Raw genomic sequence first — 19,590 nt, forward strand, 5'->3', positions numbered from 1 at the left:
TATATGGTCTCCTGACACTGATGCCACCACCAGGCTCTGTCATTGTGCTGCTGTGCGGCAGTGATTCTAAAAGCGATGCCGGAAATCTGCATGTTATTCTGAATAACAGTATTATTTCACTAACCCAGCACACTCTATATGCGTTTTAGAACACAGCAAAGTGTTCTATACCCCTATAGAGGCTGTATGCAGGCTAGAAATAGCCTTTTTTAATATAGATTTGCCGCGAAAAAATTTGGATCGAAACAAACTTTATAGGAAAATTCGCCGAATCGGCCGAATCAAATTTTTGAAAAGTTTGCTCGTCTCTAGTTCCTGCTGTCAGCAGGGCTGGGATTCTCATCACAGGACACATCCGCATGCTAGTCCCAGCCTTCACTTACCATGCTCCTCTGACTCCTCTGCTGCTTCTCAGCTTATCAGAGCTCCGGCACGTGCCCTAGGGGACGGGACGCATGTCCCCGTCCCCTAGGGTGCGTGCCGGAGCTCTGAAATTTAAAGGGCCAGTGTGCCCATAATTATCTTACACACCTGACACTTGTCTATAAGTTCTTGCACCTCCCCCTCGTCCCTGCTGTATCTTCAGTGTCACTAGCCTGAGATTAAGCATTCAATTTTGCCTGTTTGCCTGTGTGCCTTATCCCTGTATCCAGACCTTCCCGCTACGTTATTTGACTTTGCACCTTTGCCGCCGGCCCTGACCTTCTGCTACGTCTGACCACGCTACTGCCTTATCCTTGGGTACCTTGCCTTGCCCAGCTACCTGTGTGGTCAAGCCGTGTCGGAGGTAGCGACGTGGGTGTCGCCTGCCGCAGCAAGCCCATCCTGACTTGCGGCAGGCTCTGGTGAAGAACAGCGGCACCTTAGACTCCGCTCCCCGATACGGTCCAAGTCATCATCCACACAGGTTAGAGGATCCACATCAAGCTTTGTAACAATAATGCAATATTCTGACCGCCACCTGGGTGTCTCCTTACAAATTCCATCTTTGACGCTAATAAATTAGAATATACAGCTCAAGGTAATGAAATATTAAAAGGTTATGTTTTCTATAAATCTAATTCAAAGCCCCTATGCCCCAGCCCTGGTTCCCTTTTCAGCCTTGGGATATAATTTCTTATGTGAGGCAGAGCAAGATTAAAGGTCATAAGCTACTTTCGCAAGATAATAACCCAAATGATAACATGCCAATATTATTATTTTGCATGTACTTCTGTTATCTGAAGACTTGTTTCTGTCTCTAACAGGATTTCCTTTTAGGAGCACAGAACTAAATATAAGTCAAACACTTGTTTAAAAAATAATTCTAAACTTTGTATTATTGTGTGAGAAAGGTGAATGCTAAATAAATAAATATCGGGAAAATTGGTGTGGCTGTGAAAGACGCACAAAGGGAGTTGAAAGGTGCAAGGAAAAGCTACAAAGTACCCTAACCTTACTTGAATATTTGTTCTGTAGCATTATTTATTGTCAACAGAAGAAATGGAAGCTCTGATTTATAGGAAATAGTATAATTCCATCAAGCATTTTGCAGAAGCTTCAAGTCTCTGTAAATTTAAGGTAATTAAATATTAAAAGGTTACATTTTCTAGAAATGTATTCCAAAGCCCCGATACCCAGGGCCCTTTACCCATCTTAGCCCCAGGATAAACCATTCTTATTTGGGCAGGCTAGGTTGAAAATCAGAAGCTATTTTTGCAAGAGAATAAACCTAAAGGCAACATTCCAATATTATGATTGTACAAGGATTTATGTTGTGTGGCATCTCATTTCTGTCTCTAACAAGGCATTCTGAGTACACTTGTCTCAAAACAGTTCACAACTCTAAATAAATGTGTGAGAAAGGTGAAAGAATCATGCAGGTTGGATATATATATATATATATATATATATATATATATATTTATATATATATATATATATATATATATATATATATATATATATAAAAACAAAGAATAAGTTGGCCAGCACTATTGATTCAAAACTATTATACGGACCTGGCTTGCAGGTGCAGGCTGCTGAGCTAAATAAAAAGCAAAAGGAGAATACAGCAGCACACTGCTAGCACAAAAATATAGACAAAACATGAGTATATAGATACAACATGAGAAACTATTCAGCTATGGTGCAGTAATGAAATAGTGAGATACTTCACTTGCAATTTGGCGGCCAAATAGGTAAGGTGATCTCATTGGGATGGACCCTACACTATGAATATGCCTCTGTGTGAATAGATCAGCAGGCATTGCAGGATCTGAAACATCCAAACCACCTTATATACACCCGATAGAGGTGGGTGGGGTGCAATAACCAACATGGAGGTAGCCACTCCCCCATATGTGTAATACAAACAAAGAATGAGTTGGCCAGCAATATTGATTCCAAATTATTATACGGACCTGGCTTACAGGTGCCGGCTGCTGGGCTAAATATACAGCAACAGGAGAATACAGAAGCACACTGCTAGCACAAAGATATAGATAAAACATGAGTATATAGATACAACATGAGAAGCTATTCGGCTATGGTGCAGTAATGAAATAGTGAGATACTTAGCTTGCAATTTGGCGGCCAACTTATTCTTTGCATTACACATATGGGGGAGTGGCTACCTCCATGTTGGTTCTTGCACCCCACCTACCTCTATCAGGTGTATATAAGGTGGTTTTGATGTTTCAGATCCTGTAATGCCTGCTGATCTATTCACACAGAGGCATATTCATTGTGTAGGGTCCGTCCCAATGAGATCACCTTACCGTGGTGGGACGGTCCAAGCTATTTGGCCGTCAAATTACAAGCTAAGTGTCTCACTATTTCATTATTCGATCTCTTGTAAAGTTATTCGATCTCCTGTGCTTTTTTATTACAGGATTGAGCGGAGTGTTAGAGTAGCATGATGTGCGATGTATAGCTTAGGGAACCTTTGCTGTGTATTGTACTGTCATGCTTTGTGTGATTGCAATTTATTTTATGACTTGTAATGAATGAACGGACAATAAAGCTCTTTCAATAAACACCACGAAACAGCTGTCAAGATAGGCCACGAGGGCAAGGACTGTAAAGAGGATGCCTGCAAGTTTTGCCGTGTGACAGGTCACACGACCAAGGATTGCCCCAAGAGCAAGACCTGCAACCTCTGCGGATTGGCGGCCCACAGCTACAAGGACTGCCCCCAGAGGGAGAGAACATGGGCATCTGTGGCAGCGAGAGCACCGAAGCCAGACCCAGCTCCGGAGCCAGCAGCACGGATGGCCAAGCCGACCAAGAAGGGTAAGAAGGATGAAAGCTACCACCCCTGCCCCTTCCCCTGCCCCTCCCGCCCCATCCCCTGCCCCTCCCGCCCAGTCCCGTTCCACGGACTATAAAGCTCTTTCAATAAACCACGAAACAGCTGTCTGCAGATGGGTAGAAACTTCCATTTTGGGCAGTAGTCTGGCTTGGCATTAATCCCGATCAGCTTTTTATATTCCATAACAGGAGCCAAGCTGATACCAAGGAACACTATCTGAAAAGGTTGTGTAATGAGCTGCTTTGCATATTCCCCTACCCAGAATGCCCGCTGAGTACTAATTGGCCTTTTGAAGCTCCGTCACATCAGAAGTGGTGGCCTCTCCCTGAGGTAAATACTTATCCCCTTTAGTTGGTCTAAGTCCTCTCACCTCAGCCAAGCCAGATCACCCTGCTCTGTACTGACAAGTGGCAGACACCACGAAACAGCAAATGGGTAGAAACTTCCCTTTTGGGGAGTAGTCTGGCTTGGCATAAATCCCGATCAGCTTTTTATATTCTGTAACAGGAGCCAAGCTGATACCAGGGAACACTATCTGAGAAGGTGGTGTAATGAGCTGCTTTGCATATTCCCCTACCCAGAATGCCGGTGGAGTGCTAATTGGCTAATTGGCCTATTATTAGATACTTATTGTCACTTAATACAAAGAAACACATTCCAGGTAAGTGAGCATTTTGCATCCCTTACCTGTTCCTCATCTTTTATTGAACTCTTGCACTTAGAATCGTCAATGTGTTTTCCCTTTTATATCCCTCATCTTGAATTCACTTTAATATTGGCCCCATAGCATTATTTTGTGTCAATAGATCAAAGGGAAACTCATATTTACAAGGAACAGAATAATTCCACTAAGCATTTAGCAGAGGCTTTAAGTTGCCGAACATTTAAGGGGATGCAGCGACAGAGGCCTTTGTTCATTTGTATAAGTGAACTGATTATATCATGGGGACAGGTCAGTCATGGGATTCAGGGAATGGGTATGAATAGTCTATTTTCTGTAAATTAGATGATAAGATTACGGACACGAAATTCTGAGCTAAAATTTTTGAGATTTTCAGCTGTTAGGACAAATATGATCTCTCCCACCACAGTTTTGCAGGCCATCGGGAATATCAGTTTTTATTAATATGTTGAATTATTTTTCGGTTGCATTTGGGAACAAGGCTTTAGTGCAAGAGACTAAGCATAATGTTCTGTGGCAATATTAGGCTAGGTTTCCACTTGTTTTTTTTCTGGCAGTTTTTGAGCCAAAGCCAGAAGTGTATTCAAAATGAATAGGACATATAAGGGAAGGACTTACACTTCTCCTCCCTTATGGATCCACTTCTGAATTTGGCTCAAAAACTGCAGTGGCAGTTTTCCGAAAACTGCCAGAAAAAAAAAAAAAAAACAACAAGTGGAAACCTAGCCTTACAGAAAAAGGTAAATTGTCCAAGTCAGTAAGGCTAGTGGTGAGTGGAAAGGGAATAAGGGCAAATGGTGATCTGGAAGTCCTTCTATGGAGAGAGGAAAATAGATGTTCTGGAGAGTCAATAATTTGGGAAAATCCAAAAGTAGCTAGATATATTACTTTATCTCAAAGGCTGCATTCCTTTTCTGTGCTCTTGCTCCAGCTCCTATCTTTTGTCTTGCAAAGTAAAATTAAAAAAGAGAGGTGCGCTCCTAGTGAAATATTGCGTGATATATAAGTAAGGTGGATAAAAATAATTCACCTTACCGTGTGGTGTTGCACTGAGAGTGCAACACCTTTAATGGCATGTAGACTCGCTGAGCCGGTGATAGGTGGCAGCCTCGGCGTCCTTTTCCCGTGACTCTTCGGTCCGGTAAGAAATGAGGTTAGGATAAAAGATATGGACAATCCGGACGGCGCCTTCCTTAGGAATTGAAGAAAATTGACAAAGCGTATAAAAGGCAATTTTTATTAGTAAAATGGTGCAACTTAAAAGTTTCGAATCCGAACCAATTCTAGGTATGAGAAATTGGAGTGATTTCATCTGTCATTTTAAAGAAAGCAGTCTCCGTTTATTTCTTAACTGATGTGGGATCATATGTCTTATCTAGAGTTGATGGTCCCATAAATAGACCAATTGCTCAATATTCATTCAGAGCATTTGCATGATAAAAATGTTTAGGTTCCTTAGTTGTCCATATTAAAAATAGCCAGAATCCCAAAATATTAATTTGTGCCCATATGATTTATATATCAATATATCAATAACCTTATCCTCTGTTGTTGTGGAATGGAGGCATTCCTTCTGTGTTTTTCTCTGTGCCTGTTGTCGTGCGTGTTTAATGATCCCCTTCGGATGCTTTTTTTCTTTAAATCTAGTCTCCAGAATCCTTGCTCCCTTTTTGAAGATATCATCTTCCATACAATTTTTACGGATTCTCTGGAACTGACTGATGGGAACGTTTCTGAGCCACTGCTTATAATGCCCACTATTAAATTCTAAATAACTATTGACATTAACAGCTTTGAAGAAGGTTGATGTAATAAAATTAGTGTTGTCATGGGAGATGCATAGATCTAGAAAATGAATTTTTTCTTCACTGGTTTCAATGCTAAATTGGAGGCCCCAATCATTGGCATTCAGAATTTTTAGAAGTGTATCAGATACATCCTCTGGGCCATTACATATGAAGAATAAATCATCAATATATCTTTTGTATCCACAACAACAGAGGATAAGGTTATTGATACGAAAAAAATACAGAGACAAAAAACTAATTTCCTCACAACCTTCAGTAGCTCTGCATTCAGAATACGGGAAGTCCTTAAGAAAAATTGGCATATTCTGGCCAATGATGTACATCTTAATGGGAAGATACCGGATTGCCCACATATTAAATTTAGGAGAGCTCCGACCCTTAAAAACCTGTTAGCCCCAAGCCAGATTCGGCAACATAAGAAGAAAAACAATAGTAAAACAGAAGACTTACCTCCGGGGAGCTACAAATGCGGAGCAAGACGGTGTATGTGCTGTAAAGAAATCAGACATAGAACTAATGCTATTATATCCTACCACACAAAAGAGACATTTCAGATTAAGTAAAGACTCACCTGCCAGTCCTCATATGTTGTGTATCTCATTGACTGTGTATGTGGCCTACAGTATGTAGGGAGAACGATCCAACCCCTACACAATAAGGTTAATAAGCACCGTCAGAACATCAAAAAGCACTTTCTTCTGCATGGGCTATCACGCCACTGCACTACATATCATCCTGATGATATTAATCCCATAAAAGTGACCCCTATTGACTTTATTAGTGAGCACAATTCAAATCGCTTCGAGTTACTGAAGAAACGTGAAGTATATTGGATATTTAAACTCAACACCATCTCTCCTCGGGGTCTTAATGAGATCACAGAAACCATCATTTAATACCCTTTTAACAGTCTAACAGTCCTTCTTTTATCCTACCGACCTTTTTATAGTTTTTTATAATTAATTGCATGTGTATGTGCATATACATTGCATATATACATATATATATCCCCCCCTTTTTTCAGGCCAAGTATGTATTTTAATTTATGATTTCCCCCTTCTTCCCCCCTTTTTTTATCCCCCCTTCTTTTTTTACCATTTTTTAACACCATGTATTTTTTATCTAAAAAAAACCCTAAAATTTAATTTATTCCATTACATACCTTGGATTTTATGCCTGATTCTTTGCACCGCCCGATATATAAAGCATATGGGCACGAATTAATATTTTGGGATTCTGGCTATTTTTAATATGGACAACTGAGGAACCTAAGCATTTTTATCATGCAAATGCTCTGAATGAATATTGAGCAATTGGTCTATTTATGGGACCATCAACTTTAGATAAGACTTATGATCCCACATCAGTTAATAAATAAACGGAGATTGCGTTCTTTAAGTTGACAGATGAAATCACTCCAATTTCATACCTAGAATTGGTGTTTTTCCAGGGACCTCCAGCGCTGCAAAAAGACAGGGATCACTGTGGAGATCACTTCATCTTACCCCCTTCTGTCGGCAGAAACCGATATCATCAGAAGCTAAAGATAGGTACTCTGTGTACCAGCTACATTGTAACAAATGAATCTCTCTCTACACTGTAGCAAGTCACTGCAGTGACAAATCACTTGCACTCCGCTGGGTCCGCTGAGTAAAAACCACTTGCATCCTGCTAGCTCAGTGAGGAATCCCAGCCTGTGCAAGGAGCCATCCCTGCTACTCCTGCTGTAAATCATTCACATCAAGGCAGTTTATTTGCTTATTCTCCTATTCAAGGGTCATTTATTATGTACATTAACCCTTTAGGAAGGTTTTTTTTATGGTGCTTAGATCCAGAGGGGGCTCCATTTTGAGGGTCTCCAGCGCTTCAAAAGGAGGCGGGATGTAAAGCCAGGGTGCCATAGAACCTAATCTAGTTCATATTGCGATACCGACAGCAGTATAACTCACTGGTAGGGATCTTGTGCTGGTCGGCTGAAATTTAGTATGTTAGGTTAGCTAGCGATTTTCCTGCAATACTAATATTTAGTATATTAGGTGAGCCAGCGATCTTCCTGCCAAACTGCTCAAGAACTACAGTGTTGACAGTAATACATTCAATTTAATCCAATTTTGTTATGTGGTCTGCAAACTGTATATTGTATTGGAACGTTCCTTCCATTCCCCTTCCCCCTGACCCTCTGACCCGGCGGCAGTTTCATTATGTGAAAATTTAAAAACTGGCGCTTTTTTCTCTGTAACTCATACTGCCTGACGAAGAATCCGGACCGGATTCGAAACTTTTAAGTTGCCCCATTTTACTAATAAAAATTGCCTTTTATACGCTTTGGCAGTTTTCTTCAATTCCTAAGGAAGGCGCCATCCGGATTGTCCATATGTTTTATCCTAACCTCCTATCTTTTGTTTTGGCCCTACTGTCTTAGCCAGCATGTCTCCTGCTTTGGCTACACATCAGGATTCCGATGATTTTACACCAGATTTCCTGTAAAGAAAAACTTGTTCTGCCATGCATTACCTGTTCATTGTGGTTCAACCACTGCCCTGGTTTTCATTCTCTGTACATTTTTTTTTATTATTTTTTTTTTTTTGTTTGACTCCTCAAAGATCCTTCCTTGACTTTGGATTTCCTAAATATTTGGATTTTCTGGTTTCAGCCTTTCTGCATATTGCCTTGTTGCCCCTCAGCCTTGATTTTTTACTCTGTTCCTACCTATCATCTTGCCTCATCCTCATCCGGACCATGACAGTGACCTTTTGCTTTATTCCAGGCTGTGCTGCTACTGTATTGCTGATGATATTTGACATTCTTGAGACAGCAACCTGTGGATATAACTGCAGAAAATCCATATCACATCCTTGTGAGGTCATTGATAGGACTCATAGTACCTGTCCCTGCCAATGTGACTAAGTGATGATCCAATGCGACCCTCTCTACATTTCATGGGCTGGGCACTCCACTTATGGCCCAGGGAGTGTAGGACTAAAATCAAAATCGTCTTTGAATCAATCAGAAATGAATTAAATGTCCCAATTTGAGTAAAAACCTCCCAAAATGAATCTAACTTTGGTCATCATAGTAATTGCATTATTTGTTGCATTTTTGTCACATTTCTTATAACTCCCTGATTAAAGAATCGCATGACTTGCAATAAGAGAAATGCACCACCACTCCCCCCCCCCAAAAAAAAAAAAAAAAAAAAAAAAAGAAAAGAAATACATGTAAACACTATTTTGGGAATAAGTGCACACAAACTGAATAATAAAGCATGACAAGAAAGTATGTGTGTGCATTTTTTCCTTCATGTCTCATTAATTACAAGTTTTGGCATTTTCCCTTAAGCATATACAAGTATCAAATGATCAACCCTGAAAAACCAGAGTTTCAATCTCAAGGTGGAGCTTAAGAGGATGGAAAAAGAGTGTGCACTGAAAAGTACAAGCTGTTGAGCAAGTGAAATACCCTCAGTTCGACTGCAGGAGTGGGACATCAGCCTACAATGACCACACACAACATACTCAATGAGGGGCAAGAGAATGAAATGGTAAACAGCTTTTTTCTATTACACATATAAAGACTATAAAGCAATGGGTGATGCTTATACTTTTATATAATTGTGTTTGCTTACATACAGAGTCAATGCTTGTGGTTGTTATATAGAACATACAAGTACTTCAGGGTTTCTTTGCTGTTACGTACATTTTGTGATTAGCCTTTTCATAGTTGGCTAGTCACTTATTTGCTGAATGGAATAACCAAAATAATATACGGTCCATTATGCAAAGCCCTGGACTACAAGTATTTGAGATTACTGTGTACTGCACTGCTGTATTATGAATTCCAATGTGCTTATCTGCTTACAGTAATATGTGAATAACTTAGACTACTGTATTCCACTTTTGTGTGTATGCATAGTAGTGATAATAATAATAATATTCCACAAAATTATTACATGAGAGCTTGAAGACTATGAGGAAGACAAAAGGCAGAAAGTGTTTTATAGATACAATTGTCCGGCCATGTTTTATAAATAGGGGAGGTTACATAAAGGAGGGTAAATCAGTCACCAACTAATAGCAGAATGTTTAAAATGCACAGAGCATAGGGGAGACTGCTGAATGTGGCACTTTTGATGTCTCCAAGACCCACAGGTCTCAAAAAGGGGTAAAATAATAATAGGAGAGATCTATGTCATATGCCTGCATGAAGAGATGTGTATTTAGGGCATGTTTAAATCTATGAAGGTTGGGTAAAAGTCTGAGGGTTTTGTGGTTTTGCATTCCAAAGAAATGGTGCAGCACAAGCAATGTCTTGGAGATGGAAGTGAGAGATTCGAATAATAGAAGATATTAGTCTTAGTCTTAAAGGGAACCAATCATCAGATTTTACCCTATATAACGCTTGGCAAAGCGTTATATAGGGTAAAATCTTTATTTTTGCCATTCCCGGGGGATGCTGCTGTCCCCAGGGATGGTGAAGATATGAAGTTATAAACTAGTCACCACCGCCGCCGTAAGTAGTCACCTGGGCGGGGAGCTCTTCTCACCTACTCCCGTTCTTCTGCTGGCAGCGACGCCCCCTCCGCTTGATTGACGGGCCGCGTCATCGCTCTGCTCCGTATGTTCAGTGAGCGGAACGATGACGCTGCCCATCAATCAAGCGGAGGGGGCGTCGCTCCGGCCGAAGAACGGGAGTAGATGAGAAGAGCTCCCCGCCCAGGTGACTACTTACGGCGGCGGTGGTGACTAGTTTATAACTTCATATCTTCACCATCCCTGGGGGCAGCAGCATCCCCTGGGAATGGCGAAAATAAAGATTTTACCCTATATAACGCTTTGCCAAGCGTTATAAAGGGTAAAATCTGATGATTGGTTCCCTTTAATCATTAGTAGAGCGGAGAGCTGTACAGTATACAGGCTGTATATTGAGTCAATTTTGTACAGAAGAAATTGTGAGCACATTTGCATTATTTAATAGATTTATTAATCCTGGCTTCAATGGAAATAGTCTAAAACTACAGAGGCCAGGCTTAAGATATGCCAAATATATGACTAAGATTCATGCTGTTTGATTTATTCGGTGCATCTTAGCCAGGGCTCAAGACCTGCAGGAACTCATGGGAACGGAGTTCATGCACTTTTTCCACAGCAGGAATGCAGTTCCCATTAGCATGAGTCCTGCAGGACCAGCCCTTAAAGGGGTACTCTGCCCCTAGACATCTTATCCTCTATCAAAAGGATAGGGGATAAGATGTCAGATCACGGGGGTCCTGCTGCTGGGGACCCCCGCGATCTCGTCTGCGGCACCCCAGACATCCAGTGCATGGAGCAAACATCACTCCGTGCCGGATGACTGGTGATGTGGGGTAGAAGCTTGTGACATCACAGTAATGCCCCCTCAATTCAAGTCTATGGGAGGGTGCGTGGGTCCAACTGCTGGGACCATCACCTATCACCTTGGTTCCAGTTGCTCTCCAGTTGTTGTAAAGCTATAACTCCCATCATGTCTGGAGAGCCTCAGGAATTATGGGAGTTGTAGTTTTGCAACAGCTGGAGAGCCACAGATTAGGGTACATCGTCACCCATCATCACTGCGGAACTTACAAGTGATTACAGCTCTGATGGGACAGTCAGGAGAATACACAATGATATCAGTGACCTGAGTGACGTCTTTTCTGTTGTCTTTTCTTCTTCATCTGGTCCAGACGTCAGGACATCTTCTCTGTAGAGTCTGACATCCAGACATCATTAAAGGGTAGCTCCCACCATCCTATTTTTTTTTCTAGCCCGTCCCCCCCCCCCCCCCCCGCTACGGCACTAGCCCGTTCCCTCCTCCCCCCCCGCCCCGCATAACCTGCTCCCTCATTACACTTGCAGTTACTGCAGAGTCCGGCAGCGGGCGTGCAGGGACAGCGGTGGCAACGAGGCGGCGGCGATGTGCAGGAAGAGTGGCCTCCCAGCCAGTGGCCGGGGAGCCAATGCGCTCGCTCCCGCCTGTCTGATTGACAGGCAGGGAGCGAGTGCAGCCTAACTGAAAAAGGACTGATTGCCACTCCAAAATCAGTCCTTTTTCAGTGGCCGGTTTTTAAATGTAAATTAAACCTTTTTAATGGAAATAAAAAACAATAAAAGTATATTAGAGATATGTTGTAGTACATAAGTACAACATATCAAAAAATAAAGTTGGTGACAGTGCCCATTTAACTCCTCACTTTGTCAGTAGATCCTTATCCTCTGAATAAAGACAATAATCATTATTATTCTGCTAAATACTGTACCCCCTGAATATAATACTGCCACCCACTTTATCCCCTGAATATAAAACTACCATCCACTGTACCTCCTGCATATAATACTGCCACCCACTGTACCCCCTGAATATAATACTGCCAAAAACTGTATCCCCTGAATATAAAACTATCATTCACTGTACCTCCTGCATTTAATACTGCCACCTACTGTACCCCCTGAATATAATACTGCCACCTACTGTACCCCCTAAATATAATACTGCCACACACTGTATCCCCTGAATATAATACTGCCTCCTACTGTACCCCTGAATATAATATTGCCACCTACTGTACCCTGAAAATAATACTGCCTCCTACTGTACCCCTGAATATAATATTGCCACTTACTGTATCCCCTGAATATAAAACTACCATCCACTGAACCCCCTGCATATAATACTGCCACCCACTGTACCCCCTGAATATAATACTGTCATCTACTGTAGCCCCTGAATATAATACTTCCACCTACTGTACCCCTTGAATATAATACTGCCTCCTACTGTACCCCCTGAATATAAGACTGCCACACACTGTACCCCCTGAATACAATACTACTACACACTGTGTACCCTGAATATAATACTGCCTCCTGCTGTATCCCCTGAATATAATACTGCCTCCTACTGTACCCCCTGAATATAATATTGCCTCCTACTGTATTCCCTGAATATAATACTGCCTTCTACTGTACCCCCTGAATATAATACTGCCTCCTACTGTATCCCCTGAAAATAATACTGCCTCTTACTGTACCCACTGAATATAATAATGCATCCTACTGTTCCCCCTGAATATAATACTGCCTTCTACTGTACCCCTTGAATATAATACTGCCTCCTACTGTACCCCCTGAATATAATACTGCCTCCTACTGTACCCCCAGAATATAATACTGCCACACACTGTATCCCCTGAATATAATACTGCCTCCTACTGTACCCCCAGAATATAATACTGCCTCCTACTGTACCCCTGAATATAATATTGCCACCTACTGTACCCCTGAAAATAATACTGCCTCCAACTGTACCCCTGAATATAATATTGCCACCTACTGTATCCCCTGAATAGAAAACTACCATCCACTGTACCCTCTGAATATAATACTGTCATCTACTGTACCCCCTGAATATAATACTTCCACATTCTGTACCCCCTGAATATAATACTGCCTCCTACGGTACCCCCTAAATATAATACTTCCACCTACTGTACCCCCTGAATATAATACTGCCTCCTACTGTACCCCCTGAATATAATACTGCCTCCTACTGTTCCCCCTGAATAAAATACTGCCTCCTACTGCACCCCCTGAATACTGCCACGACTGTACCCCTATATATAATACTGCCTCCTACTGTACCCCCTGAATATAATACTGCAAACTACTGTACCCCCTGAATATAATACTGCCAACTACTGTACCCCTATATATAATACTGCCTCCTACTGTACCCCCTGAATATAATACTGCCAACTACTGTACCCTTATGTATAATACTGCCTCCTACTGTACCCCCTGAATATAATACTGCCACATACAGTACATACACACATCATTCATACAGTACACACACACATATCATTCATACCATACATACACACATACATAATACATACACACACATCATACACACACACATACACCCGTTGCCTCCAGATCCTCCCCCACAGAATACATCTCCACACATCATACATACATCTTGTTTACACACATCATACATACATCTTGTTTACACACATTTTAATACATCTTACATACAGTACATACACATCATTCATACATCATACATACAGTACATACACACATCATACATGCACACACGTCAGCAAAATCTGCTGAAGCAAATATGCAGCAAAAATATGTACACGTCAACGCACCCTTAGGGTAGGGTCACATGTAACAGATCAATAGTGTATGTTACTTTGCTGATCCGTCAATAACCTGACCCTATAGTGTGCCTCCAGCTGTTGAGTACACTGCATGTGCCCACGGTGACTCGCAGGTCCCTGTGTGGCTGCTTGTTAGTGACAGATTCCTGTTGTGAGCAGCACACAGGGGGGAAAACAGCTGGAGGCACTCTATAGAGTCATCGGCAGATCCGCAGACATGTAACCCTACCCTAATGTTAATCTGTACAGGATGATTTATGATAAGAGAGGTTTTCAGAACATATAATTTTTTTCTCTAACTTAAAGGAGTACTCCAGGATGCAAAAAATTTCATTCAGACGCTGGCAATAAAATAATAAATATATTTACGCACCAGGGGAGCGGCCTCCGCCGCAATCCTTTTCCTGGTTGCCAGTGGTCAGTGAGTCACACTGCCGCTCAGCCTATCTCTGGCCGAGGCAGGACTTCGCTGCGGATGGTGATTGTCAGTATGCCTCCCCAACCACCGGCAACCAGGAAAACGATCGCGGCAAAGGCCGCTCCCCTGGAGGCACCAGGGGAGCGACAGCAGGTATGTATATTTATTATTTTACTGCCGGCAGTCTGAATGACAATTTTTGCATCCCGGAGTACTCCTTTAAGATATTTACTGTAAGCCAGTGTTTTCCAACCATGGCACCTCCAGCTGTTGCAAAACTACAACTCCCAGCATGCCCAGACAGCCTTTGGCTGTCCAGGCATGCTGAGAGTTATAGTTTTACAACAGCTGGAGGCACCATGGTGTGAAAACACTGGCTTCTAAGATCAGAGGATGTCACTATGCGCAACTTCTATGAAGTGAGCGCAGGAGTTCCTGCGATAACTTCATAGCCATGCCGTAAATGAACGGCACTTCATGCCCCTTTTCCAACCCCCGACCTCCTACATGCTCCTTTTTTCCACCTCCCTGTCCTCCTCCATGCTCCTTTTTCAGGGGGGTATTGGAAAAGGAGGTCAGAGGGGGACTTATTCATGCTCCTCCATCCACCCCCCCCCCTGTCCTCCACAATGTTCCTTTTCCAAACCCCCCCCATCTGTCCTCCATGTTCCTTTCCCCCCTCCCTTCTGTCATACTCCATGCCTGTGTTTCCCAACCAGGGTGCCTCCAGCTGTGACCAAACTACAACTCCCAGCATGCCCATCTGTGACCATCTGCTGACTGGGGGGGGTGAAAGTTCAGATCCCCCGCTCTGCCCGTCCCTAGAAGTCGGGGCAAAGTCGGGGTAGATGACCCCGACAACTGCAGGGGCCAATGTGGCGGCGGGGGGGACCTGGGAACGGCACAGGCAGCGGGGACAGGCGGCAGGCAAGTGGAGGGGGCAGCGGTGGCGGCTGTATAAGAGGTAGCAGTGAATTGTTCTCCTCCAGTTGTTGCAAAACTAAAACTCCCAGCAAGCCCTTTGGCTTTCTGGGCATGCTGGGAGTAGTAGTTTTTCAACATCTGGAGGCACACTGGTTGGGAAACATTGTCTGTTTCCTAACTCAGTGTTTCCCAACCTGTGTGCCTCCAGCTGTTGCAAAACTATAACTCCCAGCATGCAGTGACAGACCATGCATGCTGGTAGTTGTAGTTTTGCAACAGCATGATGCACACGGGATGGGAAACACTGAGTTAAGTAACAAACTCTCAGTATTTTGCAACCAGTGTGCCTCCAGCTGTTGCATAACTACAAGTGCCAGCATGCCCTTCTGCTGTCACTGCATGCTGAGAGTTGTAGTTTTGCAACAGCTGGAGGTTGCAGCTCCCCATGCAAATGTACAGGGTAAATTCACACCGGCTGAGATTTACAGCGAGTTTCTCACTGCAAGTTTGAGACGCAGCTAATTTTCCGCTGCAGCTCACATTCCCAGTAGGAATCTTGCTCTGAACCCCTGCCTATGTGAATGTACCCTAAAAACATTACACTACACTGCACCTACAGAAAGCAAAGGGTAAAACACTACATATACACATACCCCTACACAGTTACCTCCCCAATAAAAATGAAAAACATCTGGCATGGCACTGTTTCCAAAACGGAGCCTCCAGTTGTGGCAGAACAACAACTCCCAGTACTCCCAGTACTGTGGCAGAACAACAACTCCCAGCCAACTGACTGTCTAGGCATGCTGGGAGTTTTGGAACAGCCGGAAGCACCCTGTTTGAGAATCACTGGCATAGAATACCTCTATGTCCACCCCTATGCAAATCCCTAATTTAGGCCTCAAATACGCATGGCCCTCTCTCACTTCGGAGCCCTGATGTATTTCAAGGCAACAATTTAGTGCCACATATTGGGTATTTCCATACTCGGGAGAAATTGCCTAACAAAATTGTTCTCCTTTTACCCTTTATGAAAAGGTAAAGTTGGGGTCTTCTCCAGCATGTTATTGTAAAATAAAATTTTCACAGGAGGTAAAAGGAAAAAAAAATTAAAAATTTGTAACACAATTTCTCCTGAGTACTGACATAAAATGCTCTGCGGGCGCACAACAAGGCTCAGGAGTGAGAGCGCCACGTACATTTGAGGTGATTTGCACAGCGGTGGCTAATCGTTACAGTGGTTCTGACACATTTTGGAAACTACACCCCTTAAGGAATGTAACAAGGGGTATAGTGAGCCTTAACTACCCACGGATGTTTGAAGAATTTTCATTAAACTTGGACGTGAAAATAATTTTTTTTATTTTTTCACTAAAATGCTGGTGTTATTCCAATGTTTTTATTGTCACAAGGGGTAATAGAAAAAAAAGCCCCCCCCCCCCCCGTAATTTGTAACCCTAATTCTTCTGAGTAAGGAAATACCCCATATGTGGATATAACGTGCTCTGCTAGCGCACTACAGGGCTCAGAAGAGGAGGAGTGCCATTGGGCTTTTGGAGAGAGAATTTGGCTGGAATTGAAGGCCATGTGCGTTTACAAAGCCCCCATGCTGCCAGAACAGTGGAACCCCCCTCACATGTGACCCCATTTTGGAAACTACACCCCTCACAGAATTTAAAAGGAGTGCAGTGAGCATTTACACCTCACAGTTGTCTGACAAGTAAGGAGGAAAAAACGAAGGTGCAAAAACAGAAAAATGCTCAATCCTTAAGGGGTTAAGGTCAAAATGGGTTTGTCCTTATGGGGTTAATAGTTGCATTAACTGTTACTGGTAGATCTTGTTAACTGTTACTGGTAAATCCCAATATCTCTACCATAAGTACATCAGTTTCTCATTATAAAAATCCAATGCAATATTACACTACCTGACAGAGTAACAAAAAAAAGTTTGTTTCTTTTTTTCAAGCTGGTCATCTCTCTACACAAATTTGGGGATTTAAAGGGGTCATCCAGGATTAGAAAAACACTGCAGCTTTTTTTTGCAAAAACAATACCACTTTTGACCACAGGTCATGTGGAGTACTGCAGCTCAGCCCTATTCATTTCAATAGAGCCGAGCTGCAATACCAGGCTCAACCAGGATGGGTGCATTTTTCTAATACTATACAACCCTTTTAATAAGCAATGGGAAAAAGTGCATGCATAGTTTCCTTCCCATTGTTAGGATGTCTTGCAAATAGGGGGAACACTTCAGGAACCTCTTGACAATCAGATTGAACATGTATGCCATGTAGGGCGCATGGCTCGGCCTTCCTTGTCGCAGCGCAGACAAGATGTTCTTTCTGTTGTCAGTCACCATGGTTCCCATTTCAAGTTTTCGTGGAATAAGTCATGCTCCGATTTCCTTTAGCAGTTCCGCCCCTGTGTGACTCTGTTCGCCAAGGCAAACCATGTGATAAACAGCGTGACATCACTGTGCCCAGCACACATGATACGCTGAAGGAGCATTGAGACTTTTCGGTGCAGTGGAGGCTGAGGACACGGTGGAGGATGAGAAGGCGGAGTCGCACAGTCACAGGACCAATGGCCTGAGAGCAGGGAGGAGGAAGCGGTGTGACCTGTCCAAGTTGGTGTTGTGGCTGTGCAGGAACCACATTCACCTAGTGGGCCGTAAAGGACATGTGTTGTTCCTGACCATAGTTACAGCTCCAGACGTCGGTGCTTCCGTGTACTTTGATACACACCGACAGCCTCAAGGACTGGCCCACCTTCTCTTCCACAAAATTGTGCAGGGCTGGTACTGTCTTCCTCGCAAAGAAATGATGGCTTGGGACTTTCCACCTCGGCTCTGCACAAGCCATCAGTTCTCTGAAAGGTGCAGAGTCCACCACTTGAAAAGGAATGGACTGCAGCAACTTGGACAGGAGCACATTCAGCTTCTCGCCATTGGATGAGTGGGCGCATACTTTTGTCTCTTGGACATGGCTTTGCGGATGGATTGCTGGCAGAATGACTGACTCAAAGTAGGAGGAGCAGGAGCATCTGGAGCGACAGAAGGAGGGTATGACACACAGCTATCTTCAGCTGAGGTGGGGGAGCCTTGGCTGGCTGAAAGAGGGAGCGGCGTGCCACTGGGTGATGAAGCAGGCTGGACCACCACATCGGAGCCACAGTTCTCCTAAGCCGCTTCATGGTGGCGAAGCATATGTTGACGCAGGGCTGTGGTGCCAACATTGGGACCCTGGCCACGCTTCGCCTTCTGCCGACACATCTTGCATGCGGCTATGTTACCCTCCTCTGGCTGCTTGATGAAAAACCACCACACCACCGAGTAGCTGATTTTCCCACCAACAGTCCGCACCAATTGACTGCTACTGCCGCCAACTCCAGGAACCCCTGATCCACTACCTTCTGGGAAGGTAGGCTGCCGTGAAGCAGGTGGTCTTCCCTGGGTATGTTTGGGTCCAGAATTACCACTTCTGCCACCATTCTAACTGCCAAGCACACTACCATCTTGCTGGCTCAGCTGCTGCCTCACAGGCAACCTGCAACCCTCTTCTCCTGATGATGATGAAGCCCCTTTTGCACCAGGCTCCCAAATGCAATCGGCTTCATCATCATCAACAAGTGTCTGCAAGTCACTGATGTCCATCTCAGGTCTTTCAATAGTGTCTGCTTCAGGACCCTGAACGCTGGCAACACCACCTCCCACGTCACTCTCCTCATCACTACTTGCCCACCTAGCGGAGGGAGGAAGCGGCAGATGTCTCCACTTCTTGGCTGGGCAGTAGCTACTGACTGTCCTCTACTAGATCATCCTCACTGAATAGTGGAGCTGAATCCACAGCATAAGATACTTCTGTAGGGGGGGAACAGCATTGGAAAGAGGCAATGGGAGGACAGGGACTGCTCCCAGGCCATGCAAACTGGGTATAGTGACGTCATGATCCTGCCCCCTTGTGATATCACACCCCGCCCCCTCAATGCAAGTTTATGGAAGGAGGCGTGGCAGCTGTCACGCCCCCTCCCATAGACTTAAATAGTAAATAATGTAATTTACAAATCTGCTTAACTTTCTGGCACCAGTTGATTAAAAAAATATATATTTTTCCACTGGGGTACCCCTTTAAATTCCTGCTCCTAAAAATAAAAGCTGTTCTGTGATTGCTTGCTTTGAGGACACATTTTCTTTTAGACATTTATTATAATTCTGCCCCAGGTTTTCTGGTAAATCTATATATTACCTACAAGCCCAACGCGGCTAATAATTTAATCAATAAC

At 43.4% G+C, this 19,590-nt stretch overlaps 1 protein-coding gene across 1 annotated transcript in view; it reads left to right on the forward strand.

The window, feature by feature from the left end:
• Positions 1–3,221: 3,221 nt before the first annotated feature.
• The window catches only part of LOC130361842 (probable cation-transporting ATPase 13A5), a 218,814-nt gene continuing 202,445 nt past the window's right edge, over positions 3,222–19,590 (forward strand). The window contains exons 1-2 of the mRNA XM_056565409.1: positions 3,222–3,273; positions 9,122–9,323. Coding sequence (XP_056421384.1) covers positions 9,279–9,323 — 45 coding nt within the window. The 5' untranslated portion in view covers positions 3,222–3,273; positions 9,122–9,278. The remainder of the gene's footprint in view (positions 3,274–9,121; positions 9,324–19,590) is intronic.

This window comes from Hyla sarda, chromosome 3 (assembly GCF_029499605.1).
Source record: "Hyla sarda isolate aHylSar1 chromosome 3, aHylSar1.hap1, whole genome shotgun sequence".
In the NCBI taxonomy this organism is placed as follows: Eukaryota; Metazoa; Chordata; class Amphibia; order Anura; family Hylidae; genus Hyla; species Hyla sarda.